The sequence below is a fragment of the Orcinus orca genome, chromosome 3 (assembly GCF_937001465.1).
Source record: "Orcinus orca chromosome 3, mOrcOrc1.1, whole genome shotgun sequence".
NCBI lineage: Eukaryota > Metazoa > Chordata > Mammalia > Artiodactyla > Delphinidae > Orcinus > Orcinus orca.
The window spans coordinates 144,111,045-144,135,342 of NC_064561.1; the positions used below are offsets into that span (position 1 = coordinate 144,111,045).

At 39.2% G+C, this 24,298-nt stretch overlaps 1 protein-coding gene across 2 annotated transcripts in view; it reads left to right on the forward strand.

Moving 5' to 3' along the window:
• ARL15 (ADP ribosylation factor like GTPase 15) overlaps nt 1–23,844 on the forward strand; it is a 415,519-nt gene extending 391,675 nt beyond the window's left edge. For both annotated transcript variants that reach the window (XM_033437851.2, XM_004275132.3), the window contains one exon: nt 21,127–23,844. In XM_033437851.2, the coding sequence (XP_033293742.1) occupies nt 21,127–21,279 (153 nt within the window). In that variant the 3' untranslated portion in view covers nt 21,280–23,844. The remainder of the gene's footprint in view (nt 1–21,126) is intronic.
• Nucleotides 23,845–24,298: the final 454 nt, after the last annotated feature.

Genomic DNA, 24,298 nt, shown 5'->3' on the forward strand with positions numbered 1-24,298 from the left:
GTCTTTTGATTGTGGCATTTAGTCTATTGACATTTAAAGTAATTATTGATAAGTATGTACTTATTGCCATTTTATTACTTGTTTTCCAGTTGTTTTTTTAGTTCATCTCTGTTCATTTCTTCTTTTTGTTTCTTCCTTTGTGGTTTGATAATTTCTCTAGTAGTATGCTTGTGTTCCTTTCTTTTTAGTTTCTGTGTATCTATTGTAAGTTTTTGATTTGTGATTATTGTGGGTTTATATATGTTGACCTATAACTATATCTACTTGTTTTAAACTGGCAGTCATTTAAGTTCAAACACATTTTAGAAGATCTACATTTTTATTCCCCTCCCTGACATTTTGTACATTTGATGTCATATTTCACATCTTCATGCATATCTCTTAACTGTGTATTGTAGTTATAGTTACTTTTACAATTTTTTGTCTTTTAGTCTTCATACTGACTTAAATGGTTGATCCTCAGTCCTTACTATATATTTGCCTTTCCTAGTGGAATTTTCCCTTTCCTATATTCTTCCTTCTTTTCCACTTAGAGAAGACCCTTTAACATTTCTTTTAGGGAAGGTTAGTATTGATGAACTCTTAGTTTTTTGGTTTTTTGGACTGTTTGTTTGTTTGTTGTCTGAGAAGTTCTTTATCTCTCCTTGTGTTGTAAATGATAATCTTGCTGGGTAGAATATCCTAAGTTGCAAGTTTTTCCCTTTCAGCACTTTGAATATACCATACCACTCCCTTCTGACCTACAAAGTTTCTACAGAGAAATCAGCTGATACCCTTATGGGGGTTCCCTTGTAAATGACTCTTTTTCTCTTGCTGCTTTTAGAATTCTCTGTCTTTAAATTTTTCTATTTTAATTATGGTATGCCTTGGTGTGGGTTTGTTTGGATTCATCTTGTTTGGGACTCTTTCTGCTTCCTGTAGGTGGGTATCTTTTTCTTTCTTGAGGTTTGGGAAGTTTTCAGCCATAATTTCCTCAGTTACATTTTTGATCCCATTCTCTCTCTTCTTCTTCTGTGATCCCTCTAATGCAAATGTTGATATGCTTAATGTTATCCCAGAGATCTCTTAAATTGCTTTCATATTTTAAAATTTGTGTTTCTTTTTGCTGTTCTAATTGGGTGATTTCCATTATTCTGTCTTCCAGATCATTTATGTGTTCTTCTGTATCAGTCTACTGTTCATTCCTTCTATTGTGTTTTTTATTTCAGCTACTGAATTCTTCATTTCTGAATGGGTCTTGTTTATATTTTATAGTTCTTTGTTAAAGTGTTCACTGTATACATCAATTCTTTTCCCTAATTCAGTTAACATTTTTTATTACCAATGCTTTGAATTCTTTATCTGGTAAATTGTTTATTTCTGTTTTATTTTTTTTTTCAGGGGTTCTCTCTTGCTCTATCAATTGAGTAGTTCCTCTGCCTTTTCATTTTGCATAACTTTCTCTGTCTCTATGAATTTAGATGAAACAGTTACCTATTGCATTCTTGAAGGGGTGTTCTTATGCGGGAGCATCTCTATGCCAATTACATGTGCCCAGTGCCTTTGATGGGAGAGCTGGATTTGACATGGAGGCAAGTCATGTGTTTCCTCAGGGTGTGCTGGCAGCTGTCACCTTGGTACGGGGTGAAACTAGAGACAGAGGGGCTAGAGTTGGTGCCAGGTGTGAGGCAAGACTTCCCCTCTGCTCAGTGGCCATCATCACCCTACAGGGCCAGGGTTTGATCCCAGGTTGCTGTAACAGAAGCCCTGAGTTTCACGCTCAAGCTGGTTCTGTTTCCTTTAAGTGTATGTATTTTCCTTCTCCCCACACTGGGACCTTTGCCACAGAGGAGGGGAGTACTGAAGCAAGTGGAGCCCGTATGGGCCCTTGACTCACGTCAGCTGCAGGCAGAAGTCTGATGCACTGCCTATGCAGGCGCTGGCAGCTCTGCTCAGATGCAGCCTCAGGTACAAGTTCCCTGTGTTCCTCACAGCCAACCACTCCCCCCAGCCTCCGCTGTCCAGGCCCCGTTGTGGGATTGCAGGTGGGGCCCACATGGACTCTCAGCCCTGTATAGGGGAGTGAGCTGTGGTGGAGTGGCCATCAGATATCTAGGCGGCTTCTGAGACACTGCTCGAGTAAGTGCCAACAATGACCACTGCCACACCACCCAGGGTCCACCCCAGACCCAGATGCCTCTGCATAACAAGGTTGAGTCTTTTCTCCAGTGTTGGCCATCCCAGATTCAGTGCCACACTGTGACATGGAGCGATCGGGGCCAGAGTTGGCTCAGCTTGACCTGGGGCTCACAGCAAGGTAGTTGTGGGAAAGCCAGCATCCTAGAGCAGACTTCTCTCTGCCCTGCCCCAGGGGCAAGCCAGCCTGCACACGTTTCTCAGGAGTGGAGTTTAGGCTTCGCACAGCCCTTCTGTTAGTCTCAGTGGTCCTCAAAAAGCCAAGTGGACTTGTCTCCCCTGCATAGGACCCCAGGACTGGGGCACCCAATATGGCTCACTCCCCAGGGCAGGTGTCCACTCATGTAATCTGTTTTTCCTCTGAGTTCCCTCCCAGAGGCACAGGCCCCAACCCAATTGCTTTCCTTCCTTTTCTACCCAATTACGTGTATATCATTCTTACAGCCTTAGTTGTACAGAGTCCTTCTGTCAGTTTCTGGTTAGTTTTCAGTAAGAATTGTGCCACATGCAGGTATATTTTTGATGTGTTCATGGGGGGAGATGAACTCTACGACCTCTTACTGCACCATCTTGATCCAAACCCTCAATGTTTATTATTTTTTAAGGATACTGTATTTAATAATGAGGTATCCAGTTTTAACTATAATTTGCTTTCACAGATAAGACTGTTTCCACAGGAGACTGCAGGGGTGTGGATGTGTGTGAGTATGGATTTGACTATTTTAATTTTATTTATTTATACTCTACTTTCTTTCACAAGAGAATTTGAGGTGATAGACTCTAATATTGATGCTGACAGTGGATATGATTTTATGTAACACTCTTCACTCAGACTGAAATGGGTGTTAATGACTTCCTCTCTGAGAAGGTTTTTGATTCAGATGGAATAAAAAGTGCGATTTGAAATGTACAGTGAGAAGCCCCTGTATCTGGCCTGATCTGAACTGATAGTTGAACAGTTAGAATTGGTTAAAGTGTCTTGGCATTAAAAAGTAAAATGTATACATACCCTAAATAATTTATTTTAACTTAAAACATACAGATGGTACTCATCTTTTGATACTGGGCCAAGGTCTTTTCTCTGAGTATGTGGCCACTAATTAGAGTTCTGTATCATATTTCTTGAATGCAACACAGCCATTACCTACGATTTTCAGCTCCTGTTTCTTTAAAGTAAAGCCATAGTTAAAGACACTTGGGGAGCCATCTTCTCCTTTTCCTCGCAATTCTTTAGAGTCATCTTACCTAAGTCTAATTCCACAGCAGTTTGTTTTTAGTGACGTATTTTTATAGATTTCTTTGAACCGATCCCATTTAGTTTTTCATAGAAATAAAAATTCTCTTTTCTAGTTCATATTTCATTCATTGGTATCACATTTAATAACATTACTTAATGATAATAGCAAATCTGATTGCCTTGATGAGAATTATGGACAGCTCAGGAGCAAAAATGAGAAGACAGGCCAGAGAGCAGTCTACCGGTCAAGAACATCAAGGGTGTAGCTGGTGCTATATCCGCCAGGTGTGGACGTTCACTGTGTAGATAGCATTAATCTTTGTCTTGTATCGGTGGGATGAAGAGTCGGCTAATCCTAGACAATTAAGTGGAAGTTAATCAAGAGAGTTTTCAATTGTAATTATATGAAATTTTGTTTTGAAACCAGCTAGATATTCGTCTTCATCTGTGACTGCTTGATTTTTAACTCCTATTACACCATCAGTCCCTCTTTTGGATCAGTTATGTGGCAGATGTTATTATTGCTGTCCTGCCTTCTTTTTCGTCATGGCCCTTATTTTTACCTGACTTGACTTAGCTCCTTACATTTTCACTTGATATCTGTCAGTTCCTTCCACTGCTGAGTAAGCTCCATGAGGTCTGGGACTTGTACTGTGCACCTTTCTATCCCCAGAACTCAAAACAGTGAATATGTAGAATGAGAGAAATGTGGCTGCTTCCTTTCAGCCCTTGTTTTAGGCCAATCTGATGCTCTCACTTGTCCCCAAGATCTAGTGATTTCTACTTTGAACAAGAAGGAAGGACAGAGAGTACGTACCGTGGACCTTTGATGCTCCTCCCTGGGGAGCTTTCCAATCCAGTTGCTACATCTCCTGATTCCAGGGAGGGAGCCTGATGGTTCATGCTGATAAACCATTGATTGAATCATTAACAGGTCTTTTGTTCTTTGATTTTTGCCTTAAAAATGTCAGTTCAGAGTAGTGTTTTTCCACCTCAGCATTATTGACGTTTGGGGATAGATAGCTCTTTGTTGGGGGGAAGGGGAAGCTGTCCTGTGCACTGTAGGATGTTGGTAGCATCCCTGGCTGTTACCTACTAGATGCCCATAGCAACTACCCCCTTTGCCCACCCCACCCACCCCCCCGTTGTGACAACCAAAAATATCTCAAGATGTTGTCAAATTTCTCCTGGGGGGCGGGAGCCACAGGGCATAGTCACCTTGCCTCTTCTACCCTGTGGAGAACTCAACTAGGACCCAAGTCCACACTAACAATGCTGTGGTAAATCCAGTCAATGGCTTTTGAACCTTCATTTCTGGTGTTCTCTTTATGTCTGATTGTAATGTTCTCCAGACTTGTCTTTCACAGGCTTTATTCCGAGTTCAACTAGTCCTGTGTGGGGTTTTTTGGCTAAAATTCCTCAGGACAGATTACCACTCAGCTTGCCTTTCCTCAGGCTGCCTGCAAGCCTCTTTCCAAGCTCATACTTCTCAGTTGCCAGGATATTAGGCTCCTGACTATACTGCCAGCAGGAAGAGAAATTTTCTCCCCGTGACTAACAACATGGCCATTTGTTACCTGTTCCCCTTGCTCAGATATGTGATGGAGGGAGCTGCCAGCTCTTTCTGCCTTTCCCCCCATCTCTCCACGCCTTCCTCTTTTTCCTTTTCCTCCCAGTGTTCCCATGGTGGCTCCTTGCTGGAGCCAGAGGACAGACTGCTGACAGGAACATCCCTTGAATATCTCTGCATCTGGACAGGGCCATTGGCACCCTGCATGGGTGGCTGAGCAATGCGTGGCTTGCTGTATTTGTGTGTCTCCTGCTTAAGGCCCAAGAATTTGAATCTGCTCCAACATCTAAATGTTGCCGTTGTTAGGACAGCACGCTGCCGTAGTACCGCAGGGCCAATATTAAACATGTTTATTTGGGTTCCATATATTAAGATTTTGATTTGTTACTACTGCTGTTGCTTTCTGATGCCTCACAACTGTGACATTGAGATAGGGGACATATAGTCCATTATAAAAGCCAAATAAACTAGAATATATAAACTATATTTGAAAGATTTTTGTATCTTTAACCATTGTAAATATAAATATATTTTTCCTAATGTTTTGTTGAGTCAGAGAATCCTTTGAGTTGGCCAACTGATAGTGGTTTGGTGAAGCACATTAAGGGTACCAATATTGAATAAGCAGGAGGAAGAGTTACACCCTGCAAAAATGAAACATGTCCTCCCGGTTGTCTGATCATTGACTGAGGTGTATTTAAGGTATGCAGCCTTGTATAACAGGAAAAACCGAGTATAAGGCATGGCCAGAAACCAATTTTAAAATATACAAGAGTTTTTGAAGGAAAATTCGAAGTGTGAAATAATATAGTGATTGTCATTCATGTGTCAGCTGACATCGAGTTACCTCAAATGTTTTAGTAAAGTTAAGTCTTTGGGGGATGAAATTTGATGTTCACTCCGAGGCACATGTTGGATTTGAAATATACCAGGCCTGGGGCCTTCTTTCTCTCATGCCATTTTGCAGAATCGTAGGCTTTGGGGGAAAACAGTGCATTTCCGTAACACAAAAGCATAAATTCTCAGATTGGTAGGTCCTCGGGGCACATCTGCCAGTCCCCGTCTAAGTGTTTAGCAAAGCAGAAGAGGAATAATCTAATTGGGTTGATCCATTTCAATTACTGAGGCAGACACAATTGTTGGTAATGGATGAGTTGTTTGTTGTTGTTGTTTTTTTCCAATACCTCTTAACCTCATAAACTATGGAATTCATATCTTCAACATGCACTTTACAGTAGCAAGATATCTACCCCTCTTCCCACCCACTCAGTCATTTCAATATGCACAGTTAATGAGTATTAAGTTTAAAAAATAACCTTAAAAGAATCAATTTCATGGTGAATGCATCTAGTTAAGCAAGCCATTTAAACAACATTTTACTCGTGTGTAGCAGACCATTTTATAAGTTACTGATAGCTTTACAAGCCTGTGTTTCAGACAAGCTAATTGGCTGTCTCTGATGTGTTTGGGGCTTTCACTCATTAACTCTCCTTCCTGTCTAGTACATACTTGACTAGCTCTCATACATATAGGTAGGACTTTTTTAACAACCATATTCTCTTGCCAGGAGAAAAGTTTTCATAGATAGATTTCTTCCTACTTCTGATATTTGCCTTCTTGAAATAAAAATAAATCATAATTGAGTATTATCCCAAACATGGAAGATACAGAATCAAGCATAACACCCTAAAAATGCTTGGTATCCAAAATGAATGTCGTTTTGAAAGAATGGAATAAAGGGAGGAGAGAAGAGAAAAAAGAAAAAGTGGTGACCTGTTGGAAGCTGGCTGCCTCTGTAATTAATGGCTAGGTTATAGATGTTATTGAAAAGGCCGATGTCTGCACCTGCATGCAAAGACAAGGGTACTGGTGCTTCTCTCTTTGCATGTGTCAATGCTTTCCATTCTCTGAGATAAGAATTAGTTGCTTTATTTGAACACAGGTTAAAGGAATAGCTCAAAACGTAAGTGTCCTATGGGTCTTGAGATTTCTTGAGTGGTTCTGTTTTCCATGATAGGCTGTTTACTTTTCTGTTTATAAAACAATTCGCTGCAGCTGCCTGTTTGCATATGTATATAATAGAGTTTAAATCAGCTAGGCCTATAGTTTCAAAACTGTTCATGAAATCCCACCTCCTATATGAAACCTTGGCCTAATTAATTGTGAAGAGTGGTAACTTCTCTCCAATATTCTGTTTCTCTCCTTTGCTAACATTTTAATATGGGATGAAATATACTACATATTGTGTTGCCCTTTTCATTAGAGTTTCATTGTACTGGATACATTAGAGAATACAAAATAATTTTTTCATTGTTTGTGCCTTCAAGGAACTGAGGAGTCATACATATGAAAAAAATTAGAGAATAATTATCCCAAATCTGTGTTATTTTAGTAAAACTAGAAGATCCTAGTGAATCTGGGTGAAAATGGAGTTCACCTTAGACTTGTGGGGGTGCTTCATCCCCGATGAGTCTGGATATCTTAACCCATTCATTTATATAATAACTATTGATAATGTCTGTTTTAAAGAGAAAGTGATAGCTCACATAAATGAATTCATAATTGCCAAAAAGTAGAAGAAGCTCAAATGTCCATCAAGTGATGAACCTGGAATAAACAAAATACAGCCTATCCATAGAATATAACATTATTCAGCCATAAAAAGGAGTGAAGTACTGGTACATGCTGCATATGGTGAACCTTGAAAACATTATGCTGAGTGAAAGAAAGCAGGCACGATTTAATTTAAAATGTGTAAGCGATCAGAATTGGCCTCCTATGTGGAGAGGTATGAGTGTTTACTCAAACTTGTAAATAGTATTAGACTATCTCAGAACTTGAGAGTCATTGAATATATAAATTTAATGGAAGAAATTTTTAAGTATTCTTACTAGAAAATAAATAATTCCTAACTACTTCAGGATGTTTTGATTCTTAAGACAGTCTGAGAAAATTGAATATATTAAATTTATAAATGGAGTTTTGAAATGTTTAAAGTGGTTAACTTAATTAAGTTTTTAAATGGACCTAAATAATATTCAGCCCCCTGAATGTATTTGTTAAAACTTAACAGATGTATAAATACAGTATTAGGATCTTTAAGTTGAATATAATAGTTAGAGGAAAAACTAGGTTTCAGATACTATAAATTTAATAAATTGTATATCCCTTTTAAAACTGCAAAGTAACAATAACTGGTATTTCTGCGCACTAAAAGCCATCTAATAAGGGTGAGGCTCAATCCCAGGTCATAACCTGCAATCATTTGTCTGGTTTTTAATTATTCCAAGGTCAGACAGGCTGCCCTCCACTTAAGAAACAAGCTGTCTTATCAGAACTACACTTTTATATTACACTTTTATATTACTACTTTTATATTGAAAGCAGGCGTCCATTATAAATACACATCCCAAAGTAATACTACGTATGGGTTAACATCAAGTTGCCATTTTCTGGTCCCTATTAGTACTCAGTGAAAAGGTAATATCTACTCTGTGTTGTCATGTCTTTGTAACTGTGGCAAATTGGGTTTACTTGTATTATTTACTTCTGCCTTTAATGACATATTTAGTACCTTTCTAAGGATTTCAAAATCCTGAAAGCAGTACAGTGAAAAGGGGAACAGCTGGTGCAGCTCTCTCTAGACTAACCTTTCTTTGAACAAGCTGCCGAAGAATCTTAATGGCGCCCAGCACTTTATCTCCGGACCCCGTCCTGGAGCCGTGGCATGGGCAAAGTTCTCTCTGACTTTGTTGAGGGTTACCAAGTGAAGCCTGTTCCATGAGCTTCTGCAGTGAAGACAGCTAAGCTCGAGGGTCCCTTTGCAAACATCCATACAAGATGCATATACTCAGTGATGTGCTGGTAAGCATTTAACAGCCAATTCTCTAGAAAGAAAAAGTCCTGGTTTGTTGCTCTTGCCTATTTCCACGGTGTAAATACTCCAAACCATGGCCAATTGCACGACCTGTATGATTTGACATGCTTGTGTCTGGAATTGGAAAGAGAAGGCACACAGTCAGTATTTCAATACAAAGGTTTTCCCACAGCGTGACATATAAATAAAATAGGTGCATCTGCTGTAGTGACTACAGTAAGGAGCTAGGGTGTAACTGAGCAAGGACGGCTACAGTCATAGACAGTATCGTGCAGAATTGCACAGTCCGGGCTTCCCTGGTGGCGCAGTGGTTGAGAGTCCGCCTGCCGATGCAGGGGCCGCGGGTTCGTGACCCGGTCCGGGAAGATCCCACATGCCGCGGAGCGGCTGGGTCCGTGAGCCATGGCCGCTGAGCCTGCGCGTCCGGAGCCTGTGCTCCGCAACGGGAGCGGCCACAGCAGTGAGAGGCCCGCGTACCGCAAAAAAAAAAAAAAATTGCACAGTCCATTCAGACTCAGGTAACATCCTCTTAATTGGAGCCCTGGGGTAAATTTATCATCCAGACGGTACTTTTTTTTTTTTTTTTTAATTGAACTACAGTTGATTTACAATGTTGTGTTAGTTTCAGGTGTACAGCAAAGTGATTCAGTTATATCTATATATTCTTTTTCAAATTATTTTCCATTATAGGTTATTACAAGATATCAAATATAGTTCTCTGTGCTATACAGTAGGTCCTTATTGTCTATCTATTTTCTTCATAATAGTATGTATCTATTAATCCCAAACTTTTAATTTATCCCTCCCCACCCCGACCATACTTTTATCAAAGAGTTAAGAACCAATATGAACCTGTCCCCAAAGAACATTATTCATACAGTTCTTTAAAGAGTACAAACCATGCAATGGACACATTGCTATGACAAGGAAACCATAGTGAATCCACTGGGTTCAAGATAGTTAACCGAGTCGTGTTCTCTTGCATCATCCTCCAGCTTTCCCTTCTACCCATCAAATCCACAACTGCAATTTTTCCTGGCTTTCAGAATTTTGTTGACGATCCTCACCCTGTAGTCTCTGCCGTCTGTCTTATCTGTTGACCTGTCACTGTCAATTGGAAGGAGCCAAAGTTGTCAACCTAGACTCTGTGAGTCCTGATTCCTTCTCAAAAGATGAAGAAAGAAGGTGCCTTTATTCCTGAAGTTTTTTTTTCTAAACAATCTTCTACCAAGATACTTCTTATTCAAATTGACTTACATGATTTCAGAATTATTCTAAATAATAATATCCCTCTTCATGTGAATCAATTGCTTTTCCTACTTTCAGTTGAAGTATAGTCAGAGTGCTCTAAGTGAGTGAAAAAGCCTTTTGTAAACTGTACAGTACTGAACAGTCTTTCACAGCCACTAAAAAACCAGGAGCAGGGTGGGGACTTGTAATCTTAAAACACAAATGATGGGCTTCCCTCGTGGCGCAGTGGTTGAGAGTCCATCTGCCGATGCAGGGGACACGGGTTCGTGCCCCGGTCCGGGAAGATCCCACATGCCACGGAGCGGCTGGGCCCGTGAGCCATGGCCACTGAGCCAGCGCGTCCGGAGCCTGTGCTCCACAACGGGAGAGGCCACAACAGTGAGAGGTCTGCGTACTGCAGAAAAAAAAAAACACAAATGATGAGGAACGTCCCCTCATCCGGCTGTTGTTTCTGTTCTGTTTTGGTTTTACAGTATTCTCTCAAATCAGTGGAACCCCATGCACTGGCAAGGGGAGCGCTGGCACAGGTAGCTCATTAGAGCATGTTCACGAGGCTCATTCAAGGGGTAGTGGTTGAATGAATGAAGCTGTAGGAAGCCAGCTTTCAGGATGCAGATTTCCAAAACTGCTTATACTAATCCTCACTCCACCACAGCCACCCGCAAGCTTAAGAGAGGTCCGTTATAATCGGCTAGTTTTTTGCAGAGGGAATATACGTGTTGTGTGTAGATGGGGATCTGGGGAAGATGGGGGAGGAGAGAAAATATCCAGCTTCTATCTCTAGTGGTGAATGTATGCAAAAATAAGCTAATAGCCCCAGACAGGCTCAAGAGATACCTGCATCCACAGGGACAGGATCTGGACAGGTGGTATTCTGGACGTGTGAGGGGAGAGGGTGCTTTTAGTTATAGCAGTGACCGGTTGGTGCTAATGACATTGCATTCATTAGAACTAGAGGTGACATGTTCTAGGGTACACAGCACAGTCCCGTGCATCCTAAAAAATTGTCACAAACCCCCTTTTTAATGTCTTGCCACACATTCATGTGGGTCAAAGCACTGTTTATAAATATCTGAGCTTACAAAGCAACTCTATGTAACATGAAAACACTAAGTAACCCCTTGTGGAGCATTCTATCACCCGCCTCCCCAAAAGTGTTTAAAGGAAAACGAGGCCAACTCTGGCCACACACTACTTACATGGTTTAATCACAAAAACAGAAAAAAACAAGCAGCTTATCATCATAAATAAAATAAGATTTGCAGGTTTTTAAAAAGGAAAGACCTATCATTTCAGTTCAGAAACTATTTACGTGACTTCTAGAAATGTAGTCACAACAGGTTTGCAGGAATTAAAAATAAAATTTTTGAATGTTAAGTAAGGGCAAGATAGGAAAAACAGTGAGTATCATTACAACCCCATTAGGGGTCCTGTAAGTAGGAAAGAATTGTTTTGTTACTTCTCTACTCAAGGAAACATAAGGGACATCTCCTACCCAATGAGTGGGTCTCCTATGCTATGTAATGTCTCACAGGTTCAACAGCTGCTACAAACATTATCAGCAATGAGGTGGTGCCGATTTGTCTCTGTTATATTAGGACTTTACAGTAAATGCAATGTGTGGATAACAATGCAGTAATTCAAATCACCCAGAAGTTTTGTGAGTGAAGAAAGGGCTCTGATGACATAGCTAAAATAGGTTGGCAACTTATAGTGGCTTTGTTTTCCTATTTCTAGGGCGGATCCATGGCCACTAACAAATGCCCACTCTCTGTGGCCATCCCGAAAATAGCTCGATGACCACACGTTGCCAGGCAGCTGTATTCTGAGGTCATTCCCCCAAGTGCCACCACCAGAGGCCAATGTGAAACAACCACCAGCTCCTAATTCCAGCAGTTTCCAGTTAGCCATGACATTTAAGTAGCTGATAAAGCAGTCAAAAGAGTTGGGTTCATTTCTCTTGAATCATTTTTAAAATGTTTATCTTGATAAGGAAATAACCTTTAAAAAATTATGTCGATCATAAAAAATAGATCCTTGCATCATAGGCAGTTTTTTTAAACCTTAGAAATAATAAGGTTATTATGTAAGCACATGTAAGCATATGATTTATGTTAGTCAAACTTAAACATCTTTCTTTAAAGTTATACACTGGCATACAGAAAGACAGAGAAAGCAATCATGGACAAGTCAAGTGTGACAGTGGGTCATTTTTATTGTAGTAATTGAGGGGAGGCGGTAAAATGTGAACTTCAGGTTAATATAAGAAAACAAAATAAAAAATGTTATCCTCAAGAAAAAAGTTCAAGGCAGAACATTAAGTCTTCATCTTCTCCTCTCTTGTATTGTACTCTTTGGCTTCAGAAACATAAAACTCTGGGTAATGAAAATCTATGTTCTTGCGGCAAACATAGTCACTTACTGTACTTGAGTATCACTGGAATGCCAAACTTGTTTTTAAAATGATATTATAAAGGTAGAGTGGTGGGGAATCATTTGGATACCAGTAGGGTGAATATGGCAGAATTAGGTACCCACTTAGGTTACAGATGTGAAAATCTCAGGTTACCCAGCCGTATTTGCCAGCTTAACACCAATAGGCTCCTTCATCTGGTGACCACCCTGTAATTGAAGCTTCCATTTCCTTCTCATGTTTAATATTCATCAGGAACAACTTCTGAAACATAACTACCTTTGGACATCTTTATTATCTTCCAAGTGTGCCTACGTCATAGACTATATTTTCAGTTGCCTAGTAACCAACCTGATGAGTGGCTAAAATCCTTACTGTGCTTTTGTGACTAATCCATATTGCAAAATATCACAAGTTATGATATTTTGTGATTATTTACATCTAACGTTTTTAAATTAGCTGTCAATTTGCTACTAGTATGAATTTTGTGAATTTTTAAGTAAACCATTCGGAGGAAGTAGTCTTAGTAATATGCACTTACTGTGTTAGTCTTTATTTTAATAGTATTGGATTTCTTGCCACTAGTCCTCTTCCCAGGTATTAGCAATACTTAAAATGCTGTCCTTTTAAATTCGAGGTTATAAAATGTGACAAGGGTACAAATTCCTTCGTGGACCAGATTTGCATGTGACATGCTGTCCACTCTTGATGGGAGGCCTCATTGATCAAATACCAGACTGTTTGGTAAGCACAGGCTTCCCCAATTTTGCACTTAGTGGCGTGATCTGAAACCTGTCTTTGTGGCAGAATCAAGGAGACTAGCATCTCGGATTTTAAACTCTTTAGAGCAGCCACCTCCTCCTTCTAGCTGTAGATTTAAACATGATCCCCACCTGTTGCTCCTACCAGCTCTTCTCTCCCCCTGCTGGCCCACAGCTCCCTCGGTCCACTGACTGGCAGCCCCTCTCTTGGCGTGGCAAGGTTGGTCCTTGGTGCTGGTCGTTGCACAAGCAATTTCATATTTTTTTTTTTTTTTTGACTCATCAATTCTTCATTAAATTTTTTTTTAATTTTTTAATTTTATTTTATTTTATTTTTTATACAGCAGGTCCTTATTAGTTATCAATTTTATACACATCAGTGTATACATGTCAAACCCAATCGCACAATTCATCACACCACCACCCCCTCCCCCCCCGCGGCTTTCCCCACTTGGTGTCCATACATTTGTTCTCTACATCTGTGTCTCAATTTCTGCCCTGCAAACAGGTTCATCTGTACCATTTTTCTAGGTTCCACATGTATGCGTTAATATACGACATTTGTTTTTCGCTTTCTGACTTACTTCACTCTGTATGACAGTCTCTAGATCCAGCCACGTCTCTACAAATGACCCAGTTTTGTTCCTTTTTATAGCTGAGTAATATTCCATTGTATATATGTAACACATCTTCTTTATCCATTTGTCTGTTGATGGGCATTTAGGTTGCTTCCATGACCTGGCTATTGTAAATAGTGCTGCAGTGAACATTAGGGTGCATGTGTCTTTTTGAATTGTGGTTTTCTCTGGGTATATGCCCAGTAGTGGGGTTGCTGGATCATATGGAAATTCCATTTTTAGTTTTCTAAGGAACCTCCATACTGTTCTCCATAGTGGCTGTATCAATTTACATTCCCATCAACAATGCAAGAGGGTTCCCTTTTCTCCACACCCTCTCCAGCATTTATTGTTTGTAGATTTTCTGATGATGCCTATTCTAACTGGTGTCAGGTGTTACCTCATTGTAGTTTTGATTTGCATTTCTCTAATAATTAGTGATGTTGAGCAGCTTTTCATGTGCTTCTTCGCCATTGGTATGTCTTCTTTGGAGAAATGTCTACGTAGGTCTTCTACCCATTTTTGGACTGCGTTGTTTGTTTTTTTAATATTGAGCTGCATGAGCTGTTTATATATTTTGGAGATTAATCCTTTGTCCGTTGATTCGTTTGCAAATATTTTCTCCCATTCCGAGGGTTGTCTTTTTGTCTTGTTTATGGTTTCCTTTGCTGTACAAAAGCTTTGAAGATTCACTAGGTCCCACTTGTTTATTTTTGTTTTTATTTCCATTACTCTAGGAGGTGCATCAAAAAAGATCTTGCTGTGATTTATGTCAAAGAGTGTTCCTCCTGTGTTTTCCTCTAAGAGTTTTATAGTGTCCGGTCTTACATTTAGGTATAATCCATTATGAGTTTATTTTTGTGTATGGTGTTAGGGAGTGTTCTAATTTCATTCTTTTACATGTAGCTGTACAATTTGCCCAGCACCACATATTGAAGAGACTGTCTTTTCTCCTTTGTATATCTTTTCCTCCTTTGTCATAAATTAGTTGACCATACATGCGTGGGTTTATCTCTGGGCTTTCTATCTTGTTCCATTGATCTGTGTTTCTGTTTTTGTGCCTGTACCATATTGTCTTGATTACTGTAGCTTTGTCGTATAATCTGAAGTTAGGGAGTCTGATTCCTCCAGCTCCCTATCTTTCCCTCAAGACTGCTTTGGCTATTCAGGGTCTTTTGTGTCTCCATACAAATTTTAAAATTTTTTGTTCTAGTTCCATAAAACATGCCATTGGTAACTTGATAGGGATTACACTGAAGTTGTAGATTACTTTGGGTATTATAGTCATTTTCACAATATTGATTCTTCCAATCCAAGAACATGGTATATCTCTCCATCTGTTGGTATCATCTTTAATTTCTTTCATCAGTGTCTTATAGTTTTCTACATACAGGTCTTTTGTCTCCCCAGGTAGGTTTATTCCTAGGTATTTTATTCTTTTTGTTGGAGTGGTAAATGGGAGTGTTTCCTTAATCTCTCTTTCAGATTTTTCATTGTTAGTGTATAGGAATGCAAGAGATTTCTGTGCATTAATTTTGTATCCTGCAACATTACCAAATTCATTGATTAGCTCTAGTAGTTTTCTGGTGGCATCTTTAGAATTCTCTATGTATAGTATCATGTCATCTGCAAACAGTGACAGTTTTACTTCTTCTTTTCCAATTTGTATTCCTTTTATTTCTTTTTCTTCTCTGATTGCCATGGCTAGGACTTGCAAAACTATGTTGAATAATAGTGGTGAGAGTGGACATCCTTGTCTTGTTCCTGATCTTAGAGGAAATGCTTTCAGTTTTTCACCATTGAGAATGGTGTTTGCTGTGGGTTTGTCGTATATGGCCTTTATTATGTTGAGGTAGGTCCCCTCTGTGCCCATTTTCTGGAGAGTTTTTATCATAAACGGGTGTTGAATTTTGTCAAAAACTTTTTCTGCATCTATTGAGATGATCATATGATTATTATTCTTCAGTTTGTTAATATGGTTTATCACATTGATTGATTTACGTATATTGAAGAATCCTTGCATCCCTGGGATAAATCCCACTTGATCATGGTGGATGATCCTTTTAATGTGCTGTTGGATTCTGTTTGCTAGTATTTTGTTCAGGATTTTTGCATCTATATTCATCAGTGATTTTGGTCTGTAATTTTCTTTTTGTAGTATCTGTGTCTAGTTTTGATATCAGGGTGATGTTGGCCTCATAGAGTGAGTTTGGGCGTGTTCCTTCCTCTGCAATTTTTTGGAAGTTTGAGAAGGGTGGGTGTTAGCTCTTCTCTAAATGTTTGGTAGAATTCACGTGTCTAGCCATCTGGGCCTGGACTTTTGTTTGTTGGAAGATTTTTAATCACAGTTTCAAATTCATTACTTGTTATTGGTCTGTTCATATTTTCTATTTCTTCCTGGTTCAGTCTTGAAAGGTTATACCTCTCTAAGAATTTGTCCATTTCTTCCACGTTGTCCATTTTATTGGCATAGAGTTGCTTGTAGTAGTCTCTTAGGATGCTTTGTATTTCTGCAGTGTCAGTTGTAACTTCTCCTTTTTCATTTCTAATTTGATTGATTTCAGTCCTCTCCCTTTTATCTTGCTGAGTCTGGCTAATGGTTTCTCAATTTTGTTTATCTTCTCAAAGAACCAGCTTTTAGTTTTATTGATCTTTGCTATTGTTTTCTTTGTTTCTATTTCATTTATTTCTGCTCTGATCTTTATGATTTCTTTCCTTCTACCAACTTTGGGTTCTGTTTGTTGTTCTTTCTGTAGTTCCTTTAAGTGTAAGATTAGATTGTTTATTTGAGATTTTTCTTGTTTCTTGAGGTAGGCTTGTATAGCTATAAACTGCCCTCTTAGAACTGTTTTTGCTGTATGTCATAGGTTTTGGATCATCATGTTTTCATTGTCATTTGTCTCTAGGTATTTTTTGATTTCCTCTTTGATTTCTTCAGTGATCTCTCGGTTATTTAGTAACGTATTGTTTACCCTCCATGTGTTTGTGTTTTTTACATTTTTTTCCCTATAATTCATTTCAAATCTCATAGCGTTGTGGTCAGAAAAGATGCTTGATATGATTTCAGTTTTCTTAAATTTACTGAGGCTTGATTTGTGACCCAAGATGTGATCTATCCTGGAGAATGTTCTGTGTGCACTTGAGAAGAAAGTGTAGTCTGCTGTTTTTGGATGGAATGTCCTATAAATATCAATTAAATCTATCTGGTCTATTGTGTCATTTAAAGCTTCTTTCCTTATTTATTTTCATTTTGGATGATCTGTCCATTGGTGTAAGTGAGGTGTTAAAGTCCCCCACTATTATTGTGTTAGCGTCAATTTCCCCTTTTATAGCTGTTAGCAGTTGCCTTATGTATTGAGGTGCTCCTATGTTGGGTGCATATATATTTACAATTGTTATATCTTCTTCTTGGATTGATCCCTTGATCATTATATAGTGTCCTTCCTTGTCTCTTGTAACATTCTTTATTTTAAAGTCTATTTTATCTGATATGAGTATTGCTACTCCAGCTTTCTTTTGATTTCCATTTGCATAGAATATCTTTTTCCATCCCCTCACTTTCAGTGTGTATGTGTCCCTAGGTCTGAAGTGGGTCTCTTGTAGACAGCATATATCTGGGTCTTGTTTTTGTATCCATTCAGCAAGCCTGTGTCTTTTGGTTGGAGCATTTAATCCATTCACATTTAAGGTGATTATCGATATGTATGTTCCTATGACCATTTTCTTAATTGTTTTGGGTTTGTTTTTGTAGGTCCTTTTCTTCTCTTGTGTTTCCCACTTAGAGAAGTTCCTTTAGCATTTGTTGTAGACCTGGTTTGGTGGTGCTGAATTCTCTTCACTTTTGCTTGTCTGTAAAGCTTTTGATTTCTCCATCAAATCTGAATGAGATCCTTGCTGGATAGTGTAATCTTTTTTGTAGGTTCTTCCCTTTCATCACTTTAAGTATATCATGCCACTCCCTTCTGGCTTGTAAAGTTTCTGCTGAGAAATCAGCTTTTAACCTTATGGGAGTTCCCTTGTATGTTATTTGTCATTTTTCCCTTGCTGCTTTCAATAATTTCTTTGTTTTTAATTTTTGCAAGTTTGACTACTATTTGTCTCAGCATGTTTCTCTTAGGGTTTATCCTGTATGGGACCCTCTGCGCTCCCTGGACTTGGGTGGCTATTTCCTTTCCCATGTTAGGGAAGTTTTCAACTATAATCTCCTCAAATATTTTCTTGTGTCCTTTCTCTCTCTTTTCTCCTTCTGGGACCCCTGTAATGAGAATGTTGTTGCATTTAATGTTGTCCCAGAGGTCTCTTAGGCTGTCTTCATTTCTTTTCATTCTTTTTTCTTTATTCTGTTCCGCAGCAGTGAATTCCACCATTCCGTCTTCCAGGTCACTTATCCGTTCTTCTGCCTCAGTTATTCTGCTATTGATTCCTTCTAGTTTAGTTTTCATTTCAGTTATTGCATTGTTCATCTCTGTTTGTTTGTTCTTTAATTCTTCTAGGTCTTTGTTAAACATTTCTTGCATTTTCTCGATCTTTGCCTCCATTCTTTTTCTGAGGTCCTGGATCATCTTCACTATCATTATTCTGAATTCTTTTTCTGGAAGGTTGCCTATCTCCAGTTCATTTAGTTGTTTTTCTGGGGTTTTATCTTGTTCCTTCATCTGGTCCATAGCCCTCTGCCTTTTCATCTTGTCTATCTTTCTGTGAATGTGGTTTTTGTTCCACAGCCTGCAGGGTTGTAGTTCTTCTTGCTTCTGCTGTGTGCCCTCTGTTGGATGAGGCTATCTAAGAGGCTTGTGCAAGTTTCCTGATGGGAGGGAGTGGTGGTGGGTAGAGCTGACTGTTACTCTGGTGGGCGGAGCTCAGTAAAACTTTAATCCGCTTGACTGCTGATGGGCTTGTCTGCGTTCCCTCCCTGTTGGTTGTTTGGCCTGAGGCAACCCAACACTGGAGCCTACCTGGGCTCTTTGGTGGGGCTTATGGCGGACTCTGGGAGGGCTCACGCCAAGGAGTACTTCCAAGAACTTCTGCTCCCAGTGTCCTTGTCCCCATGGTGAGCCACAGCCACTGCCCACCTCTGCAGGAGACCCTCCAACACTAGCAGGTAGGTCTGGTTCAGTCTCCCCTGGTGTCACTGCTCCTTCCCCTGTGTCCCGATGCACATACTATTTTGTGTGTGCCCTCCAAGAGTGGAGTCTCTGTTTCCCTCAGTCGTATCAAAGTCCTGCAATCAAATCCCGCTAGCCTTCAAAGTCTGATTCTCTAGGAATTCCTCCTCCTGTTTCCGGACCCCCAGGTTGGGGACCTGACGTGCGGCTCAGAACCTTCACTCCAGTGGGTGGACTTCTGAGGTCTAAGTGTTCTCCGGTCTGCGAGTCACCCACCCAGCAGTTATGGGATTTGACTTTACTGTGATTGCGCCCCTCCTACCATCTCATTGTGGCTTCTCCTTTGTCTTTGGATGTGGGGTGTCTTTTTTGGTGAGTTCCAGTGTCTTCCTGTCAATGATTGTCCAGTAGCTAGTTGTGATTCTGCTGTTCTCACAAGAGAGAGTGAGAGCACGTCCTTCTACTCCACCGTCTTGGTTCCTAATCTCATATTCTTTTTGAAATAAGTCATTTTCAGAGCCCTGAAGAAAAGAAACTAAGAGAATGGAGTCTACATTTTCCGTAAGAGGGAATCCTCTTAACAACATGATTTGTAAAATACCTTGGCCAAAAATTGTCTTGAAATTGTGGACCCATTTTCTGGTCTGTAGGTGAGCTTTCCATTACTCTTCAGAATCAGAATTAATGAGAGTCCTTCCATTCTCAAGGGCTTCTTTTGTTTTTCAGGAGTGGTATTTATTATGAATTTGCAGACATCTTTAGGAGTACTTCTGGGACACACTTGAACTGTAAAATGTTAGCATATTTGTGGTTCCTAAATTACCATAAAAACTTAGTGTTATTTATATCTTCTTACTCACATAAAAAATGTACACACATATTAATACCACTTTGAATGGTGTGTCTCTGCTGTTAACAGTAGTCTGGTGCTTGTGATGAGAAAAGCAAAATGAAACCACATTTGGAAGTGGCATCAGATTGGGACACCTTTTTTTTCTGGGTCAGGTATTGACTAAGGTAAGGCCTGGGGATTCTCCATGGCACATGAGATTTAACACAGTTCATTGACCAAGAATGTCTTTGAACAATGCCTCTTCTGATGTTGCCACTCACTGTATTTGATGTTATGTAAACCCTGCTGGGCTATAAATACAATGTCCTTTTCTTGTGTGATGTAGTGTGTGTTTGTGTGTGTGTATGTGTGTGTGTGTGTGTGTTTGTAACTTCGTGAACTTTGTACTTTATCATACCCTTTGAGAGAAAATCAATACTTCTGAAAGCCATAATAATTTGATATTTATTCACAGTCAGGAGTTGGTAATCCTGGATGTTATTAGTCAGTATCCTAGCCTCGTACACAGTGAGGGTGACTTGGGACCTGTTATTAATGAAACAGATTTTTCAGATAGCAACTGCTCCACCTTACATACCAGTTATAAGGTCTTGATTTTCCCCTCCCTGAAAATTCAGGACTGGGAGAAAAAAAAAAAGCTAGGAGACTATGTATGTACGTGTATTTATATAAGTTTATATATGCAGATACATACACTCGGTTTCGATCCTCTTTCTTAGAAAACCACCTTCCCAGGTCTCAGAAATACATGCCAGAGACATGTATTTAAATGAGAGAAAGGATTATTTAAATTATTTTTGTTGTTGTTGTGTGTGTATTTGATGGTCAAAATAATTGTCTTGTGTAATCAGTAGTGTACATATTATCGGCCGTCACCAATTTAATAAGTTAACAAGGTAATGTAGTGAAAACTACTCTGCTAGAGTTATTTTGATTGAATTGCAACTTTTTGGTGTCTGCAGTGTATTTTTGCTCTGTGCCATAGTACATATAATTCTTTCTTAGACTTCGTCAGACCTCCCATGCCGTTAAGTGAATGGATGGAATGGTAGCTTGCAAGGGGGTCATTCACCCCTAAAAAAAACACTCCTGGGTCACAACATATAACCCACATTATAACCACAGCTGTGGATGGGATTCTAGCAAGTCCCGGCCATCATGGTTCCTATAACTTCTTAAAATCCCCCTACTTCATTACTCACAAAATTTCGGTATGAGAAAGATTCCGAGATGATTAATAACATATTTCTCTCCCCCCTCCCCAATTAAGGTCAAAAAATATTTTGAACTTGAACCACTTGCACGTGGAAAACGCTGGATTCTGCAGCCCTGCTCGCTGGATGACATGGACGCACTGAAAGACAGCTTCTCTCAGCTGATAAATTTGTTAGAAGAAAAGGACCATGAAGCTGTAAGAATGTGAAATTTGGTGAAGAAAATGGGTTCCCACAAGGCCTTGAACCTATCATGTTAGTTTCTCCGTTTAATTTTATTTTGGTATCAAGACTTTAATGGCTTCAGTATCTGTTTTCTTCCAGTTATCTCAGACTCTCATCTCTCTATTAAAGTGAATATTCTGTAAATCAGGTGAACTATCGTCGGCATTACCGTCAAGTATACACTACTGAGAGAGAATTTATTCTCTGTTTACCACTAATTATCTTCACCGCATGTCTCTTCCTTCTGTTGTTCTAAGCGTCTCTTCTCTAGTGTGTGCTAAAATGGATGGAATTCGTGGCTCCCAGAAATCAAATCCCTTATGGAAGACTCAGGGAGACCGAGAACCTCGGCTCATTTACCCTGGGTTTGGGGTGGAGTACTGTGTGACTAGGGCTCCCCCATAATATGGGTATCATTTTCAAGATCTCTTGGGGGTTTTATTTTATCTTATTTTTAAGTTTTCTGTATACTGGCCTTACAGCGTATGGGAGAAAAATGAGCACCAAAAACTTCAATTAATCACCTTACCAGAAACGAGTATCCTGCCATAGTAAAATTGACTTGGAAGAACTTAGACAAGTTGCCTACTCTTTTTTTTTTTTTTTAATTACATCTGAAATCTCCCTCAATCCCCTCTTTTAAGAGCAAAGACATTGTTTCTGTTTTCAAGAAGAGTTAGAGGAGATTTAGGCACAATGCATGCATCACTCATTACTATTCCATCAAGTCCTCAAATATTTTTTTAATGGAAAAATTACCCAATGTAAAGTCGAGCTGCAGTGTAACATGTTTCTAAAAATCTTTTTCTAAAAATCTTACGTCTGATTGAAATAGAGAAAATAATTTTTAAAATAAGAGATAAAAAATTTTTTAAACAGCCAAATGAAGTATAGTTTATACTGGCTAGGGCTTAAGCTGGCGTGGATTTGACAAAGATAATAAAGGCAGAATCATCTGTGTATTCATTCAGTAAGTGCTAATGTAGTTTAATGGAGTCTGTTAATGTCCCATCCAGTAATTTAAGGTCTATCAGTATTTCTCTTATAAACCTCTATTTTCAGGGGTTTCAGTATGCCCTTAAAAATGTGCTGGGGCTGCAGCAAATAAATAATTTTAAGGCCTAGATTCAGTCTTTGGAACTAATTTTTTTTCATTTAGTTTAAATGATAAAATTATACAGATAAATGTACAGGTTTACTAAGTTTTGGCACCTTGGACCTTTTCTAAATCAGGAATAATCTATGGATATTGAGGTTAATGGATGAAATACTCTTTGGCACATTTTGCAGATTTGGGGCCACTTAAAATACCAAGTGACCAAATGATAGAAGACTGCTCCCTTCACCTGAGCAATAAAACATGTTTGCAATTTTTAGGTAGCATCGACTGATTCCCAAATACCACACTCACACTGTATTACAGGGTGATGTAATACCTTGTAATTCTCCAGAAGGTATATGTCATTCAAATTTTGCTTTTGTGGTTTGATCTTGTAGGTGGATTTTAATGAAATCATTACCTTTGAAACATCGAACACTTCTTTTAAGCTTTTTTTTTTAATGGAGTGGATCAAAAAAGATTCACGTTCAAATTTTATCTACGGCATCCCTGAATATTATCAACCTTATATAATCCGTGAGCAGCACAAAACTTTTATTCCGATGACCACTTACAAAAGTCCTGCTTTTATTTCATCCTGTTGTGCTCATCTTCTATGAAACATAAATGATTATTAGGCATTGCTTTCTCTGCAAGTTCATTAAATGGAGAATGTTATCTTTTTAAGATACCGTGGCTGAGTGCTCGTAAGACATCTGTTAAATGACTTCCCGTTGTCTGCGTGTGTGTTCATGTGTGCTCCAGGGATGGGCTTCTTCTCAGACCCACGACTGTCTGCAGTGTCTCAGCCGTCAGAATGAAAACATTATCAATCAGTACCCAACAACAGCTGTTTTTGACAAGTTTCTGTCTGACGCCTAATGCTTTACAACTGTCAATAAGGCTCCTTCTTTGTCTAGCAGTTCAGAGCTCGCAGTCTTGCTGCTTCCGTGCGGCATCCTGTCCTTGTAACCCTAGAATTTACCGTGTTTGGGAAATCCACGTAGGGGGAGGGGAGAGGGCTTGGACGGACATGGGTGGGTGGGTGGTGGGTGAACGTGTCTGTCGTATTCCTACTTGTAAAATGCCACAGGTGTCTTAGTTTGCATATTCAAATATTATATAGGAAAAACAGTCTGTTATGTATTTCTTCACTTAGCTTCTCGTTATATTTATGGAAGTTATCAGTTTTTGTACCTTCTTAGCTCAAGCAGTTGCCTTTTTGTAATGGCAATTAATTTATATGACAGAACTTTGTATCTCCTGTAGTTTACAGTATCAGTTGCTAATTAACTGCCATATTGCCCTGTCTTTCTATTAAAAAATTCTGTATCTGTACTTAGAGGTTAACAGATTCATGTGGACAATGGCCAGGCAAGAAGAACTCGTATTGTCCGTGATTTATATATGATTTCCACTATCTTCAAATGAAAATAAACGCTGAGTAGAATTGATGTTTTCAGACTGACTCCTTCCAGCTTTAGCATTTGGGAGTCCCAGATTTCTGTTTACATTTGTGTTGCCTGTTTAAGTCTTCAAAATAAGTTCTGCTGCTCTTGGGTCAAAACAAATGATTAATTCACATTTCCTTTGAAGCCATTGTGAAAACCTTAAGAGACAAAAAAAAAAGAAGAAAAGCGCAAGTGTCTTTTCCAGTTGGTTTGTCTTCAGGAGCAATTTACTTTCACTGGAGCTATTCCTTCAGAATGGGTAAGCAGAGTCGAGATGTTAATGTCAAGTGTCATCCTTCAATCAAAGCATCATTTTATAATATCTGCTGTAAAAGCAACTTTCTAAGAGTGGCTGTTTGGTGCAATGAACTATGTCCTTCAATGGGGATTGTTGCCCTCAGGAAATAAGTAAATGTTTTTAAGTGACTCAGGAGGAAATGCTGTGTACAATAT